This window comes from Macaca mulatta, chromosome 11 (assembly GCF_049350105.2).
Source record: "Macaca mulatta isolate MMU2019108-1 chromosome 11, T2T-MMU8v2.0, whole genome shotgun sequence".
Classification (NCBI taxonomy): Eukaryota; Metazoa; Chordata; class Mammalia; order Primates; family Cercopithecidae; genus Macaca; species Macaca mulatta.
In genome coordinates, this window is record NC_133416.1 from 127,094,987 (window position 1) to 127,108,755 (window position 13,769).

The 13,769-nt window shown below is 41.6% G+C and overlaps 1 protein-coding gene across 11 annotated transcripts in view; it reads right to left on the reverse strand.

Annotated features, from left to right (window-relative positions):
- CIT (citron rho-interacting serine/threonine kinase) overlaps window positions 1-13,769 on the reverse strand; it is a 197,790-nt gene that overhangs the window by 130,210 nt on the left and 53,811 nt on the right. For all 11 annotated transcript variants that reach the window (XM_028829964.2, XM_077955375.1, XM_028829963.2 and 8 more), the window contains exon 9: window positions 12,077-12,230. In XM_028829964.2, the coding sequence (XP_028685797.1) occupies window positions 12,077-12,230 (154 nt within the window). The remainder of the gene's footprint in view (window positions 1-12,076; window positions 12,231-13,769) is intronic.

Here is a 13,769-nt window from a genome sequence, read left to right on the forward strand (position 1 = left end):
AGCAACATTCCGAGTAATGAGTTGGGGCCTCAGCAACCTTCAGGAGTGACCAATGAGATGTCTTTTCAGCATCATTATAGACTCATGAATTTTTATATATTTGATATGCTCCAAGCCACTGTAATCTTTCTGCTGCTCAAACTGTTCCCTGGCCCATTGCGGTTGCTCACACCTGTAATTCCAGCACTTTGGGAGGCCGAGGTAAGCAGATCACTTGAGGTCAGGAGTTGGAGACCAGCCTGGCCAACATGGTGAAACCTCATCTCTACTAAAAATACAAAAAATTAGCCGGGTGTGGTGGCACAAGCCTGTAATCCCACCTACTCAGGAGGCTGAGGCAAGAGAATCACTTGAACCTGGGAAGCAAAGGTTGCAGTGAGCCGAGATCATGCCATTGCACTCCAGCCTGGGCAACAGAGCAAGACTCCATCTCAAAAAAAAAAACAAAAAAACAACAACAAAAAAAAACTGTTCCCTCTTAGGTCAGTGGAAGCCCCTCTACCAAATATTCTTACTGAAAACCAGCAAAGTCAGAATCTATCTTAGCCTTTGGAGCTGTTTTCTGGTTTACAGGGGCTAAAAGAAAAAATACAAACCCACCACCACCACCCCCTACTGAGAAAGCTAAGAGACATATCCAGGAGGTGGATGATAAGGACAATGACCTAGCTTCTTCATCAAGTCAATGGCATGAAAAAAAAAAAAAAAAAATATATATATATATATATATACACACACAAACATATATATATATATATGAATGTTCCAAATTTTCTCATTTGAAAAAGCTTAAGCCTATCTCCATAGCTGACTATACTCCAGAATATGAGTGACTTTAAATCCAACTGTTGAGGAGTGTTGGCAAGGAAGTAGAGGAAGATCTCTTACATATACACTGTTGCTGGGAATATAAAATGGGACAACCACTCGGGAAACGTTTGGTAGTTTCTTGAAAAGTTGAACATATGCCTACCCCATGATGTAGCCATTTCACCCCTAGATGCTTACCCAAGAGGAATGAATGCACATGTCCAGAGACTTGTACAGGAATGATAAATGCAACTTTGTTTCAAATAGCCAAAAGCTATAAACAACCCAAATTGTTCATCAGCAGGGGATTGGATAAACAAATTGTGGTATATCCATTCAATGGAATACTACTCAGCAATCAAAAGAAATGAACTTTGATACCTCCCACAGTATGGATGAATCACAGAATAATGTTGAGTGAAAGAAGACAGACAAAATAAGTAAATACTGTATGCTTCAATGTATGTTGAAATTTAGAAAATACAAACTACAATAAGAAGAAGGGTATCAGTCATTGCCTGGGGATGAGGGAAGGGATGGGGAGGTGCAGAAGGGGCAGAAGGAAACTCTTTGGGGTGATGAACAAATATGTTCATTATCTTGAGCCTAGTGATAATCTCACAGGTTCATGTCAAACTTAACATACATGTGACATATTATATGTCTATTATTCCTCAACAAATTTGTTTGCAACTGTTGGGAAGTGAGATATTTTGTCCCCAATCCTTCTGTGGTCTAAGGAGCTTACACTCAGGTTCCTTCACTCCAAAAGGCATTAGTGTTGAAGAAACACACACATTTAGTCTCATCCTTCTGTTTTTTGTTGTTGTTGTTGTTGTTGTTTTGGTTTTGTTTTGTTTTGTTTTTAATGGAGTCTCGTTCTGTTGCCCAGGTGGGAGTGCAGGGGTGAGATCTCTGCTCACTGCAACCTCCACCTCCCAGGTTCAAGAGATTTTCCTGCCTCAGCCTCCCTCCCGAGTAGCTGGGATTACAGGTACATGCCACCACATCCAGCTAACTTTTGTACTTTTAGTAGAGATGGGGTTTTGCCATGTTGGCCAGGCTGGTTTCGAACTCCTGACCTCAGGTGACCTGGCCACCTTAGCCTCCCAAAGTGCTGGGACTACAGGCGTGAGCCATCGCACCTGGCTAGGTCTCACCCTTCTACTCACTCCTCCAATAAGGAAGAAGGTTATCTGGCTCATGAAAAGTAGACATTTATTTGGCCATGTTATACTAGAAGGCAGAATTACTCTGTCTTGAAAGTAAGGGCCAAACTTAAAACTTCCTCTTTTACTGCCTAGGCACAGGCGTAGCAGGCACTCAACCAACCGGCCTTGTCCTCCTTATTACCATCAGGCCCCCTGTTGTGGCAAGGCCCCCCCCCCCCCGTTCATGAAGGAAGGCCACCATTCTTTTCTGTTGGTAGGATGGGCAAATTTACCAGAGCCCTGCTTCAGAGCTTACTGAATGCTTGCCTTGCCAAGAATAAAGTGGGTATTTTGGTCCCTATCTGGCTATCTGTTCTTTGTGTGTGTCCTTTATAAGTCAGAATTTTGAAGTGCTGGAAGGGTGGTCTTGGATCCCAAACTGCCAATGCTGTAGCTGAATGTTCCATCACCACAGATGAACAGAGTTGGCTATATTTATTTTCTCTGAAGTGAGACACCAGAAATCATTTCCAAATTCTCAGTCATGAACCACCTGGGCCTCTAACTCTTTGTCCTGAGGCTTTCATCTCTTTTGATTCCTGCCAACCGCCCTCTTTAGTTCTATCCAAACTTCACCCTCAGAAAATGAGCATAACTGCAATCACCATACTCACAGAATTGATTAGAAAGTTGGCTGCTGAATATAGTCCCAGATGTTTAATATAATTTTGAATCTTTGGCCAAATCATTTCCACGTTTGCTTGGTTGTGAAAGGTTTTCCCGCAAGTGAGAATTTAAGGGTTGAAGACTCCAATTTATGGGCTCTCCAACAAACCCACTCTCTGTTTCCCATATTCCCCCAAAAAAGGCATTAATTTATCTCACTTAGAAATGATTTACCAAACTTGGATTTGGCATTGCACTGTTGGCTTGCACTAAGAGGCCCGGAAGGAAGCAGTCCTATGGAAATTGCCAGGGTACGTTTCCAAAGGATGGGGCCCACCAGGTGACAGGGGGTCTCATTTATGGGAAACCCAGTGGTGAAATTCCTCAGGGCTCAGTATTCAGAAAATTGCGTCTCCTCTGAGCAAAGCATTCTGGACTTTTTTCTCATGGGACTGGGGCTCTTGTAACTGTTAATATTCTCCTTTCTGTTTTGGTCACTGGGAGACTGAGAGTCCCAAATCATTCTTCCTTTGGCAACTTGACAGAAACTTCCTTGTTTTTACTTTTAACCCTGACTTTATTTCCCTATCCTCATACTCCTTTCATCTAGATTTCTCTATTTATTCATTGTTATATTTTTAATATTGCAATTATCTCTAGAATAAGTTGTCTTCAATTTATCTTGGAATAAAGTAGAATATTACATATTTTTAACATCTCCAGAAGTAGCTTCTAAATTCAGACTAGAGGGGGAAAATCCTGTAATCCCAATTCATAAGCATTTAGCTCTTTTTGGCCTATTTTTTCTTATCAATAATTTGCCTTCTAAAAACAGAACAGCCCCCAAGAGACACACAAATATTTGCCTACATATCCCATAAGAGATAATAAGAGCTACTGACTATATCTCTTCATTATTCCTTTTTTGTTTTAGTAGGTGGTGCCCACACACTCCTGGTCTAGTAAGCTGAATTTCTACCATCACTACTTTACCACCCCACCCCTCTTGCTCCCCTTCCCGTCCACGCTGATACTCCAGACTCAACTCCTCTTCCTCACTTCCTCCTGCCTCTGAAGTAAGTGAGTGTCCAAAAGGAAGATACATTTAAGGGCCAACCAAGCCTAACAGAGAAGCATATCTACCATCCTCATGGAACTAGCTTAGAAAACAAAACATGACCGATAACTGCTCAAATGACAGGAAGCCCCAAACAAGAAGAACTTTAAAAGGCCCCAAACAAATGAATACACAAACAAGATGAACTTTTAAAGGCCCAAAACATCACGCCTGTAATCCCAGCACTTTGGGAGGCCAAGGCAGGCGGATTACCTGAGGTCAGGAGTTCAAGACCAGCCTGACCAACATGGTGAAACCCCGTCTCTACTAAAAATACAAAAAATTAGCCAGGTGTGGTGATGCATGCCTGTAATCCTAGCTACTCGGGAGGCTGAGGCAGAATTGCTTGAGCCCAGAGGCAGAGGTTGCAGTGAGCCAAGATCATGCCGCTGCACTCCAGCCTGGCTGACAGAGCGAGAGTCTGTCTCAAAAAAAAAAAAAAAAAAGGCCCAAAACAAATACGTGCGTGCTTACACACCACACACACACACACACACACACAATGCACAAGCCATTGAGATAATGCAATTCTACAGGCAGGACACTAAATAAAATAAACGAAAAACTAATGTTAAAATCATGATATTAGCTGTGGCCTTGTTTAAAACAAAAAAAGCCATAAGGGGTTTTCATTTGGGAAGAAGAGCACTGCGTATCAGAAACCAATGGTAGAGTGGCAGATTCGAAGGATAAGCATGGCAGGGCCATGCTTAAATGAATGAAGTATAAAGACTGCTTCATTCAATTTGGCTGGGTACGGTGGCTCAAGCTTGTAATCCCAGCACTTTGGGAGGCTGAGGTGGGTGGACTACCTGAGGCTGGGAGTTCAAGACCAGCGTGATCAACATGGAGAAACCCCATCTCTACTAAAAATACAAAATTAGCCAAGCGTGGTGGTGCATGCCTGTAATCCCAGCTACTCGGGAGGCTGAGGCAGGAGAATCCCTTGAACCCGGGAGACAGAGGTTGCAGTGAGCCGAGATCACGCCATTGCACTACAGCCTGGGCAACAAGAGCGAGACTCCGTCTCAAAAAAAAAAAAAAAAAAATACTGAATTCTTGGGAGGCAGCATAAAGATGTTGTTAACAGGATAGGATGTGCTAGTGTTATAGGAGCATAGAATATTCTGGAAAGTTCTATGAGAAATTGACAATAGTGGTTTGCTTGAGGGAGAGGGGTTGGGTGTGGGGTGGGAAGGAGGCATTTTTCACTGTATAACCTTCTGTATAATGTGAATTTTCTGCTATGGGCTATACCACTTTTTCAAATAAAAGCAAAGAGAATTTGGAGTCAGGGAGATCTGAGTTTGACTCCTATCACTGCCAACTTCGGGCTCCATGACCTCATCTATATTGTGGACTAGTGATAGAACCTGCCTCACAGAGGTTTTGGGAAGAATAAATGGAACAATAGTAAGCATAAAGCACTTTGCAGAGCTCCTGGCACATAGTAGGCACTCAATAAATGGCATGGTAATATCATACCTGTATAAACATGTTAGTGAAGAACACTTATTCCATCCTTAATTAAAAGCCAATATGAGACAACAGTAAAGTGGGGTTCGGAGAGTCAAGGAAATGTCTTTTTGCTATCATAAGGCAGACATTAGGTCAAACCACCATTTTGAAGGATATGAAGGACATAATGTCTGTCTAAGAGAAAAGCTTTAAATTCCTCAAAGCAAGGCCTAAAACCCAGCAGTTCTAAGTAGTCCCATTCACCCATAGGACTCCTGAGCCAAAAAGTGGCCTCCCTATACCTTAAGCCCGAAGACAAAACAAGGAAGACCCACAAAGATGAGCAAGAAACTCTGAGGCTAGCATCTAATCTCTTCTTCTGGCAGGGCTTTGCAACTCTAATATGCACAGAAATCCCCTCGGGAGCCTTATTAAAATGCAGCTTCTGACTCAGCAGGCCTGAGTCTCTGGAGCTCTAACAAGCTCCTAGGTGATGCCAATGCTGCTGGTCCAGGGACCACACTCTGAGTAGCAAGGTCCTACTGCCTCCACGTAATAGTTTCACTGTTTGTTAACAGTGGCAGTGTTGAGAGATTCAGATTACTGTGATGTTCCCTCTCCTGATAATAACCTGGCCAATTCTTCTAAATCAACAGTTCTCAAGTGAAGGTGACTGTAGCCCCCCAGGGGAGACCGGGCAATGTCTAGAGTCATTTTTGGTTGTTGCAACTGCAGGGAGAGGGTGCTACTGGTATCCATGGAGAAAGGACAGGGATACTGTTCAACGTCCTGCAATCCACACAACAGCCCCCACAGCAAAGAATTATCTGTCCCCAAATGTCAACAGTGCCAAGGTTGAAAAATCCTGTTCTAAATAAACAGAAAACAGGACACATCCTGAGTCTTCTCAATTCATCTTAAGACTAGGAATCCCAAGATTAGAAGTGGGCCATCAATCCAACATTGTCCTTTCCCAGACTAGATCTGAGACATGCGGAGTGTTATAGGTTAGCAGGATGCTGTATGTGGGGAAGGGATCACCAGGTCACAGCCTATGGTCTGTATTTTGCTTAAAATCAAGCACATGTGGTTCAGTAAACCAGTGAGGGGAGGCCTATGAAGCATTAAACTTCCCATCATTTGGAGGTATAGCAATTTAACAGGACCACAGCTCTATTCAAGCAAAAGACCAGTTAGGCTCTTAGACTCTAAATTCAGTGAAGGTAGGGCCATACCCAAATGTGTTCATCAATGGAGCCACAGCACCTGACACTGCACTTAACATACTGTAGAAATTCAAATATCAGAATGAATCATCAATTCAAAAATTCCTGCAATTCTAGGCTGGGCATGGTGGCTCATGCCTGTAATCCCATCACTTTGGGAGGCCGAAGGAGGATGATCACTTGAGCCTACGAGTTTGAGACCAGCCTGGGCAAAGATGGCAAGACTCCATCACTTTAAAAAAAAAAAAAAAAATTCAATTCCTGCCATTCCAAATGTTCTTAAATAGACCTAGAAATTAAATTACTCCCTAGTGTGACATGGTTTATTATTTGCCATCATCACAAATATTATTACTTAAAACAATGATTTATGCAAAGACGTATATGGTATTATAGAAAGAGTATGGGCTTTCGAATCACACAGACCTCCACCCAAATCCAGAATCCCTTATTTACCTGCCATATGACCTTGACCAAGTTACCACAGTATCCACATCTGTAAAATGGGTATAATAATCCTTACATTTGACAGAAGTGTTTTGAAGGAGTACAGTGTAATGTACTTGAATGACTAGTGGTTAGCACAGAATACGTACTCCCTAAATAATATTGCCGACCATACTAAAGGACTAGAAAAAAAAAACCCAAGGAGCTACATGGTGCTTAATTCCACACATAAAAATCTGTAACAGCTTCAGGTGAAATTCTTACAAATTTTTGTATGTAGAATTAAGCACCATGTAGCTCCTTGGGTTTTTTTTTTCTAGTCCTTTAGTATGGTCGGCAATATTGTTTAGTGGGCGAAGGATATGAACAGACACTTCTCAAAAAAAAGGCATTTATGCAGCCAACAGACACATGAAAAAATGCTCATCATCAGTTGCCATCAGAGAAATGCAACTCAAAACCACAATGAAATATCATCTCACACCAGTTAGAATGGCAATCATTAAAAAGTCAGGAAACAACAGGTGCTGGAGAGGATGTGAAGAAATAGGAATGCTTTTACACTGTTGGTGGGACTGTAAACTAGTTCAACTATTGTGGAAAACAGTGTGGCGATTCCTCAGGGATCTAGGACTAGAAATACCATTTGACCCAGCCATCCCATTACTGGGTATATACCCAAAGGATTATAAATCAAGCCGCTGTAAAGACACATGAACACGTATGTTTATTGCGGCACTATTCACAATAGCAAAGACTTGGAACCAACCCAAATGTCCAACAATGATAGACTGGATTAAGAAAATGTGGCACATATACACCATGGAATACTATGCAGCCATAAAAAAGGATGAGTTCATGTCCTTTGTAGGGACATGGATGAAGCTGGAAACCATCATTCTCAGCAAACTATCACAAGGACAAAAACCAAACACCGCATGTTCTCACTCATAGGTGGGAATTGAACAATGAGAACACTTGGACACAGGAAGGGGAACATCACATACCAGGGCCTGTCATGGGGTGGGGGGAGGGATAGCATTAGGAGACATACCTAATGTAAATGACGAGTTAATGGGTGCAGCACACCAACATGGTACATGTATACATATGTAACAAACCCGCACATTGTGCACATGTACCCTAGAACTTAAAGTATAATAAAAAATATATATATATTTAAAAAAAAAGAATTTCACCTGAAGCTAAGTAGGCACAGAATCCCTCTCCCCTAAACCAAAGACTGTCTTCCCTCAGGATTACTGAGCAACCATATTATACACTTGAGGTTTCATTTGCACCATTCAGGGCCAGTTAGCAAATAAGCAGCAACAATCAAAACGACACCTATTTGGAAGAAGACTATCTCAGTGTTTCATCAGCATGGGACCACCACTGAGTCACTGCCAGATGGAAACAAAATGTATTTTCTGCTAACAAATGCTGAGGACCTGAAAAATCAGGATCATTTCTGTCTTTCTGAGAATAGCAAAAGAAAGACAACTCAAGAGAAAAAGCCCATGTCAGACGCAACAGACCATCCGAGTTCTCTAGCACGTTAGCCATAAATGTCCTAGGAAATAATCTGTGATCACCAGTTGCATTATGTGTTTCTCACTGTTGAGATATGGCAGTCTCGGATAAAAGGTACAAGTGTGCTGGTTCCCTTGACGTCGCAATGCCTTGGGGGAAGATATTTTAAAAGACGTTGATAGAAGACAGCAAAACTTTCCCATGGATGGGAGCAGGTACACGATGCCAGGCAAGGTAGGCATAATCCCAAAGGGAAGAAAGAGGAGTTCTGATTAGCTTCAGCTTTCCTGAAGCCCAGAAAGATCAGGCTGGTTACAGCCAGAATCCAGCCCAGCATCTGAAACATCGCCGGAACGGCACAGCCAGGGCAGCTGGTACGCTTAGGAAACCCCCCACTGAAACTTGGAAAGCAGCCTTGAAATAATGATAATAATAAATAAGCAGCTGAAAAACCAATCTTGTGGGAGGCTGGAAATGAAACAGAATAATGAGAGCCTGGTGACCCATGAGCGTGGCAGTCACTCATCACAGTGTTCGACTTGCTGGAAGAATAAGTATCCTGGAACTGGGTCAGATGCCTGGTTCATGGGGTGCTGCCTGCAGCAACCCCAAGGGGCAGGACCCAGGAGGGTACAGAAGCTACACCTGACCTCAGTGTCAATACAAAGGCACATCCTAGTTTCTCTCGGTAGCCACTCCCAGTTCTGTCATTCATAAATTTGCCAAGACCTTTCTTAAATTATATTTATATATCCTGCCGAGACCACCTCTTGAGATAATGAGTTTTAGAAGATTATTACCTGCTGTGTTAAGCAGTACTTCCTTTCATTGGTTACAACAAGAAAAAGAAGAATTGGGGGTGAAACCGCACAAAGGCTAATGTTGCTTTTAACAAGGGACAATCTCTTATTGCAAAAGGCGGAAATATTCAACAGCCTGGAACTACCAGGCATTTAAGCAGCAACCATGAACTTGGGAAACTTAATGATTCAAAGTATTTTGGTTGATGAAAATCACTCAACATGTGTTTATGAAAAACCATACTAGATAAAAGCATAATTTATGTTATAGTTACCTAGTTAGAAAATAGCTTACAGAGCATGGAGTCAAGCAATGTTTTCAATCACAAATCTCTGAGTTGATTGCAAATAACACAGGGATCAGAGGTTGGTGAAAAACAGGAAAATTTGCTAGGAGACAGTGAAGTTAATACCATGCCTCTCTGCATAGTCGGAAACTCCATAAAACCACCAGGAAAACGCACTACCAATCCTCAGTGGGCACGAAGATCCCACCTGCTGACTGAGCTACACTAAGTATCTAAACTAGGAGTAGTCCCATCAAATATAAATACCCTAACTGCAATATGGTACCATGGATTGATTCCTGGAACAGAAACGGGACATGAGTGGGAGAACTGGTAAAATCCAAAAAAAGTCTCAAGTGTAGTTAGCAGTAATGTACCAATATTAGTTTTGACAAATAGTTTTTCAAACACTTAGTTTGACAGTGACACTGTTATGTAAGAGTTAACATTGGGGTCTGGGCGCGGTGGCTCACGCCTGTAATCCCAGCACTTTGGAAGGCCAATGTGGGTGGATCACCTGAGGTCAGGAGTTCAAGGCCAGCCTGACCAACACGGAGAAACCCTGTCTCTACTAAAAATAGAAAATTAGCCAGGCATGGCCGGGCGCGGTGGCTCAAGCCTGTAATCCCAGCACTTTGGGAGGCCGAGACGGGCGGATCACAAGGTCAGGAGATCGAGACCATCCTGGCTAACACGGTGAAACCCCGTCTTTACAAAAATACAAAAAACTAGCCAGGCGAGATGGCGGCGCCTGTAGTCCCAGCTACTTGGGAGGCTGAGGCAGGAGAATCACTTGAACCCGGGAGGCAGAGGTTGCAGTGAGCTGAGATCGCACCTCTGCAGTCCAGCCTGGGCAGCAAGAGCAAAACTCCGTCTCAAAAAAAAAAATTTTTGTAAAGAAAATACATTTTGTGAGTCTTCAGAGTCACTACACTGGGAGCTGGGAGTCAAATACATTATGCCTAATTTATAAGTTAAACTTTATATAACACAGATATGTATGCACAGCCTCCGAGTAGCTGGGACCACAGGCATGCGCCACCATGCCCAGCTACTTTTTGTATTTTCAGTAGAGACAGGGTTTCACCATGTTGGCCAGGCTGGTCTCAAGCTCCTGGCCTCAGATGATCCGCCTACGTCGGCCTCCCAAAGTGCTGGGATTACAGGCGTAAGTGACCACGCCCGGCCCCCAGTGTTATACATAACAGTGTCACTGGGTTTCAGTCCTATCATCAGTTTCACACACCCACTGGGAGTCTGGGAACATATGCAACACAGATAGGAGGGTGGGGAACTACTATAACTTTACTCAGGTAATCACCATTCACTGACTTACTTAGGTGGAGATATATTCTTAGGCATGATCAGCAAGTTCATGAATAAAAAAAATTAAGTGCTTATTCAAGAAGATTACAGAGATAAAAACGCAAGACAAGAAAAGATTAAGTACTTGAATAGCATCTAAAAGAAAGTCTATCAGATCTTTCCAAAAGCATAAAAGGAAGAATGCCCTGAAAATATATTACTGATTAAAAGGTCTGAACCTTGGAGATTTGGGGGGAGATGTCTATTTATTTAGAAAAATAAAGCAATGTGGCCACCCGAATAATAAAAACATTTGCCAAGAAAGATTTATGGAAATGCAACCTACTTAAATATTTCAGCAGGTTAGAGAAATCATCAAAATGGCTTACAACTGGACAATACTGAATTTTTACCATACTATGTCCTAGCTGAAGGTGCAAGCAATTATAACACATCTCCAATCAGAAGCCTGGTTTTGACACCTAGAAGCAGATTCCATTCCCAACCTCCCTCCATCACCAAAAACAAAACACATACTCAAACTGCTTTCCTACTGGCTCTAATCCATGTTGATCATTGGGTCCAGTTATTAGAAGACATTCAATCAACAACACATCCAAGAATTAAAAAGATTTTTAAAAGATCACCAACTGGTAAAAGAAAAAAAGAGCATTGTGTGGTTTCTGTTGATAATAAACCCAGTCTTTGTTTTTAATGAATTCATTCAGTGTGCACTAACTGATTATAAAAAGTGATGTATGAATGAATCTACTGTGCATATACATTATAGGTTTTACATGCTTGTGAGCAAAGACAAATATTATCGAGGGAAACAAATGAATAAACACAGGGAGGTGTTTATGGTTTTCGTTTAAACTCAGCCATTAGCAGAACAACCTGGGCATGTTGCCTAATCTGAGTCTTTTTCCTGATATGTGAATGAAATATCTAGATCCACTTTTTTGGAAGAAATTGTGTCAAACCAAGTGATAACCTTCAAACTCCATTAATCTGTGCCTCTAACTTACTGAGGGATAATATTCTAAAGGCCACATAAACACGGAGTTTGATAAATGACCCAGTTCTACATAAACAATTTTAAAGCAGAATTATTACTCAAGGACGGCTATATCATTAGCCTTTACTACTCGTGTAGATAACTACAGCCTTTATTTATATAATTTACCGAAGCTTCTTTGGGCCAGAATAATCTCAGATCTCTCTTGAGTGTTTCAAAATCCCAACATCCCAAATTAAGGAAAATAGCCCTACTTACAGTTACGAATGTTATTCCAGTCGATTTTAGAGAAGAAAGGATGGCAGCAGAGACCTTCAAACTTCAGTCTCTCTTTCTGGCCACACAACAAACTTTGAATCAGATCAAGAAAGTCACTGCTCACTTTGGGGTCATCTGGAAACTTCAAAAACCGCTGTTCCAAAAAAACAAAAGAATTTCCTTAGCAGGGATTCCATTTCTCATGCCTCAAAGTGAAGAAAGTATTTCTCATATATGCAAGTTTCTTTTTTTGTTGTTGTTTTTTAGAGAAGGAAGTTTCGTGCCCTCTTCCCTCTGGACCAAAGGCATGTTCCCAAAATAAGTGGCCTGTTCACATCAATAGGCTTAGTTCCTTTGTAGGGGTTCAGCATCCTCCATGGCTTGACCCCGGCTCCCCTTCCCATCTCATCTCGCCACGCTCCCCATCTCTCTCTTTGCTGTCCAACAATGATGAGCTATTTAAAGCTCCCTGAACAAATCACGCTGTTCTCGCTGCTTTCCTTGGCTACCTTTTCTATCCTATAACTCCTTTCTGCATGTTCCCTCTGCACTCTACTTTTGCACCTACATATTGTGCTGTGATTTCAGTGTGATGAAAAATAAAGAAGGCAGAGAGGGCCTGCTTCTTCTGCTCATCCCTGTAAACCTGGTACCTAACAGTGCATGGTATGATAATGCACTCGTTATTGAATGATTGAATGAGTGAGTGAGCTAAAGGGAAGGAAATAAATTAGCTCCAAGAGTCATCTAAGGGGAAATTTTCACTCAAGAGGAGGCACAAGAATAACTAATAATGTATTTACATAAAAATATGTATTAAGCGTTCCCAAAAGATGAAAACTGGGTGAGATACAAAAACCTAGGAAATACGTTCCTTTTCCTTTTAGTTGAAACTAAAAAATACACATTTATCAGAGCCTTAAGAAATGAGCTTCATGAGCTGGGCACAGTGGCTCATGCCTGTAATCCCAATACTTTGGGAGGCCAAGGCAGGCGGATCACCTGAGGTCAAGAGTTCAAGACCAGCCTAGCCAACATGGTGAAACCCCATCTCTACTAAAAATACAAAAATTAGCCAGGCATGGTGGTGGGCACCTGTGATCCCAGCTACTCAGGAGTCTGAGGCAGGAGAATTGCTTGAACCCAGGAGGCAGGAATTGCAGTGAGCTGATATTGTGCCACTGTACTCCAGCCTGGGTAACAGAGCGAGACTCCATCTCAAAAAAATAAATAAATAAATAGGCTTAATGTAGTAGAAAGTACAGTTATTAGAAAATAGTTTTACTATATATATATATACACACACACATACACAGAGTAAAACACATATCTATATATAATTGTATTTCTAATTCATTTCCTCAATTTTAATACCATATTCAATAGTTAGTACTAAGAAGGAGTATATCGAAAAATCAAGAGCATGGACTTCAGAGCCAGACTGCCTATGTTATTTTGGGCAAGTTACTTTACCTTCAGTGCTTTGGTTTCCTCATCTATAAATGAAAATAATACTACTTACCTCACAGGGTTGCTTGAAGATTAACTAACTAACTAAAACTGTATCTCCTCAATTCTAAGACTCACAGTTATTCACAGTTAACAGCACTGAAATCAAGATGTATTTTATAATCAATAAAAGTATCATAGACTCACTGGCAGCAGTTTTTCTTTCTTAGCAGTACATAAAATA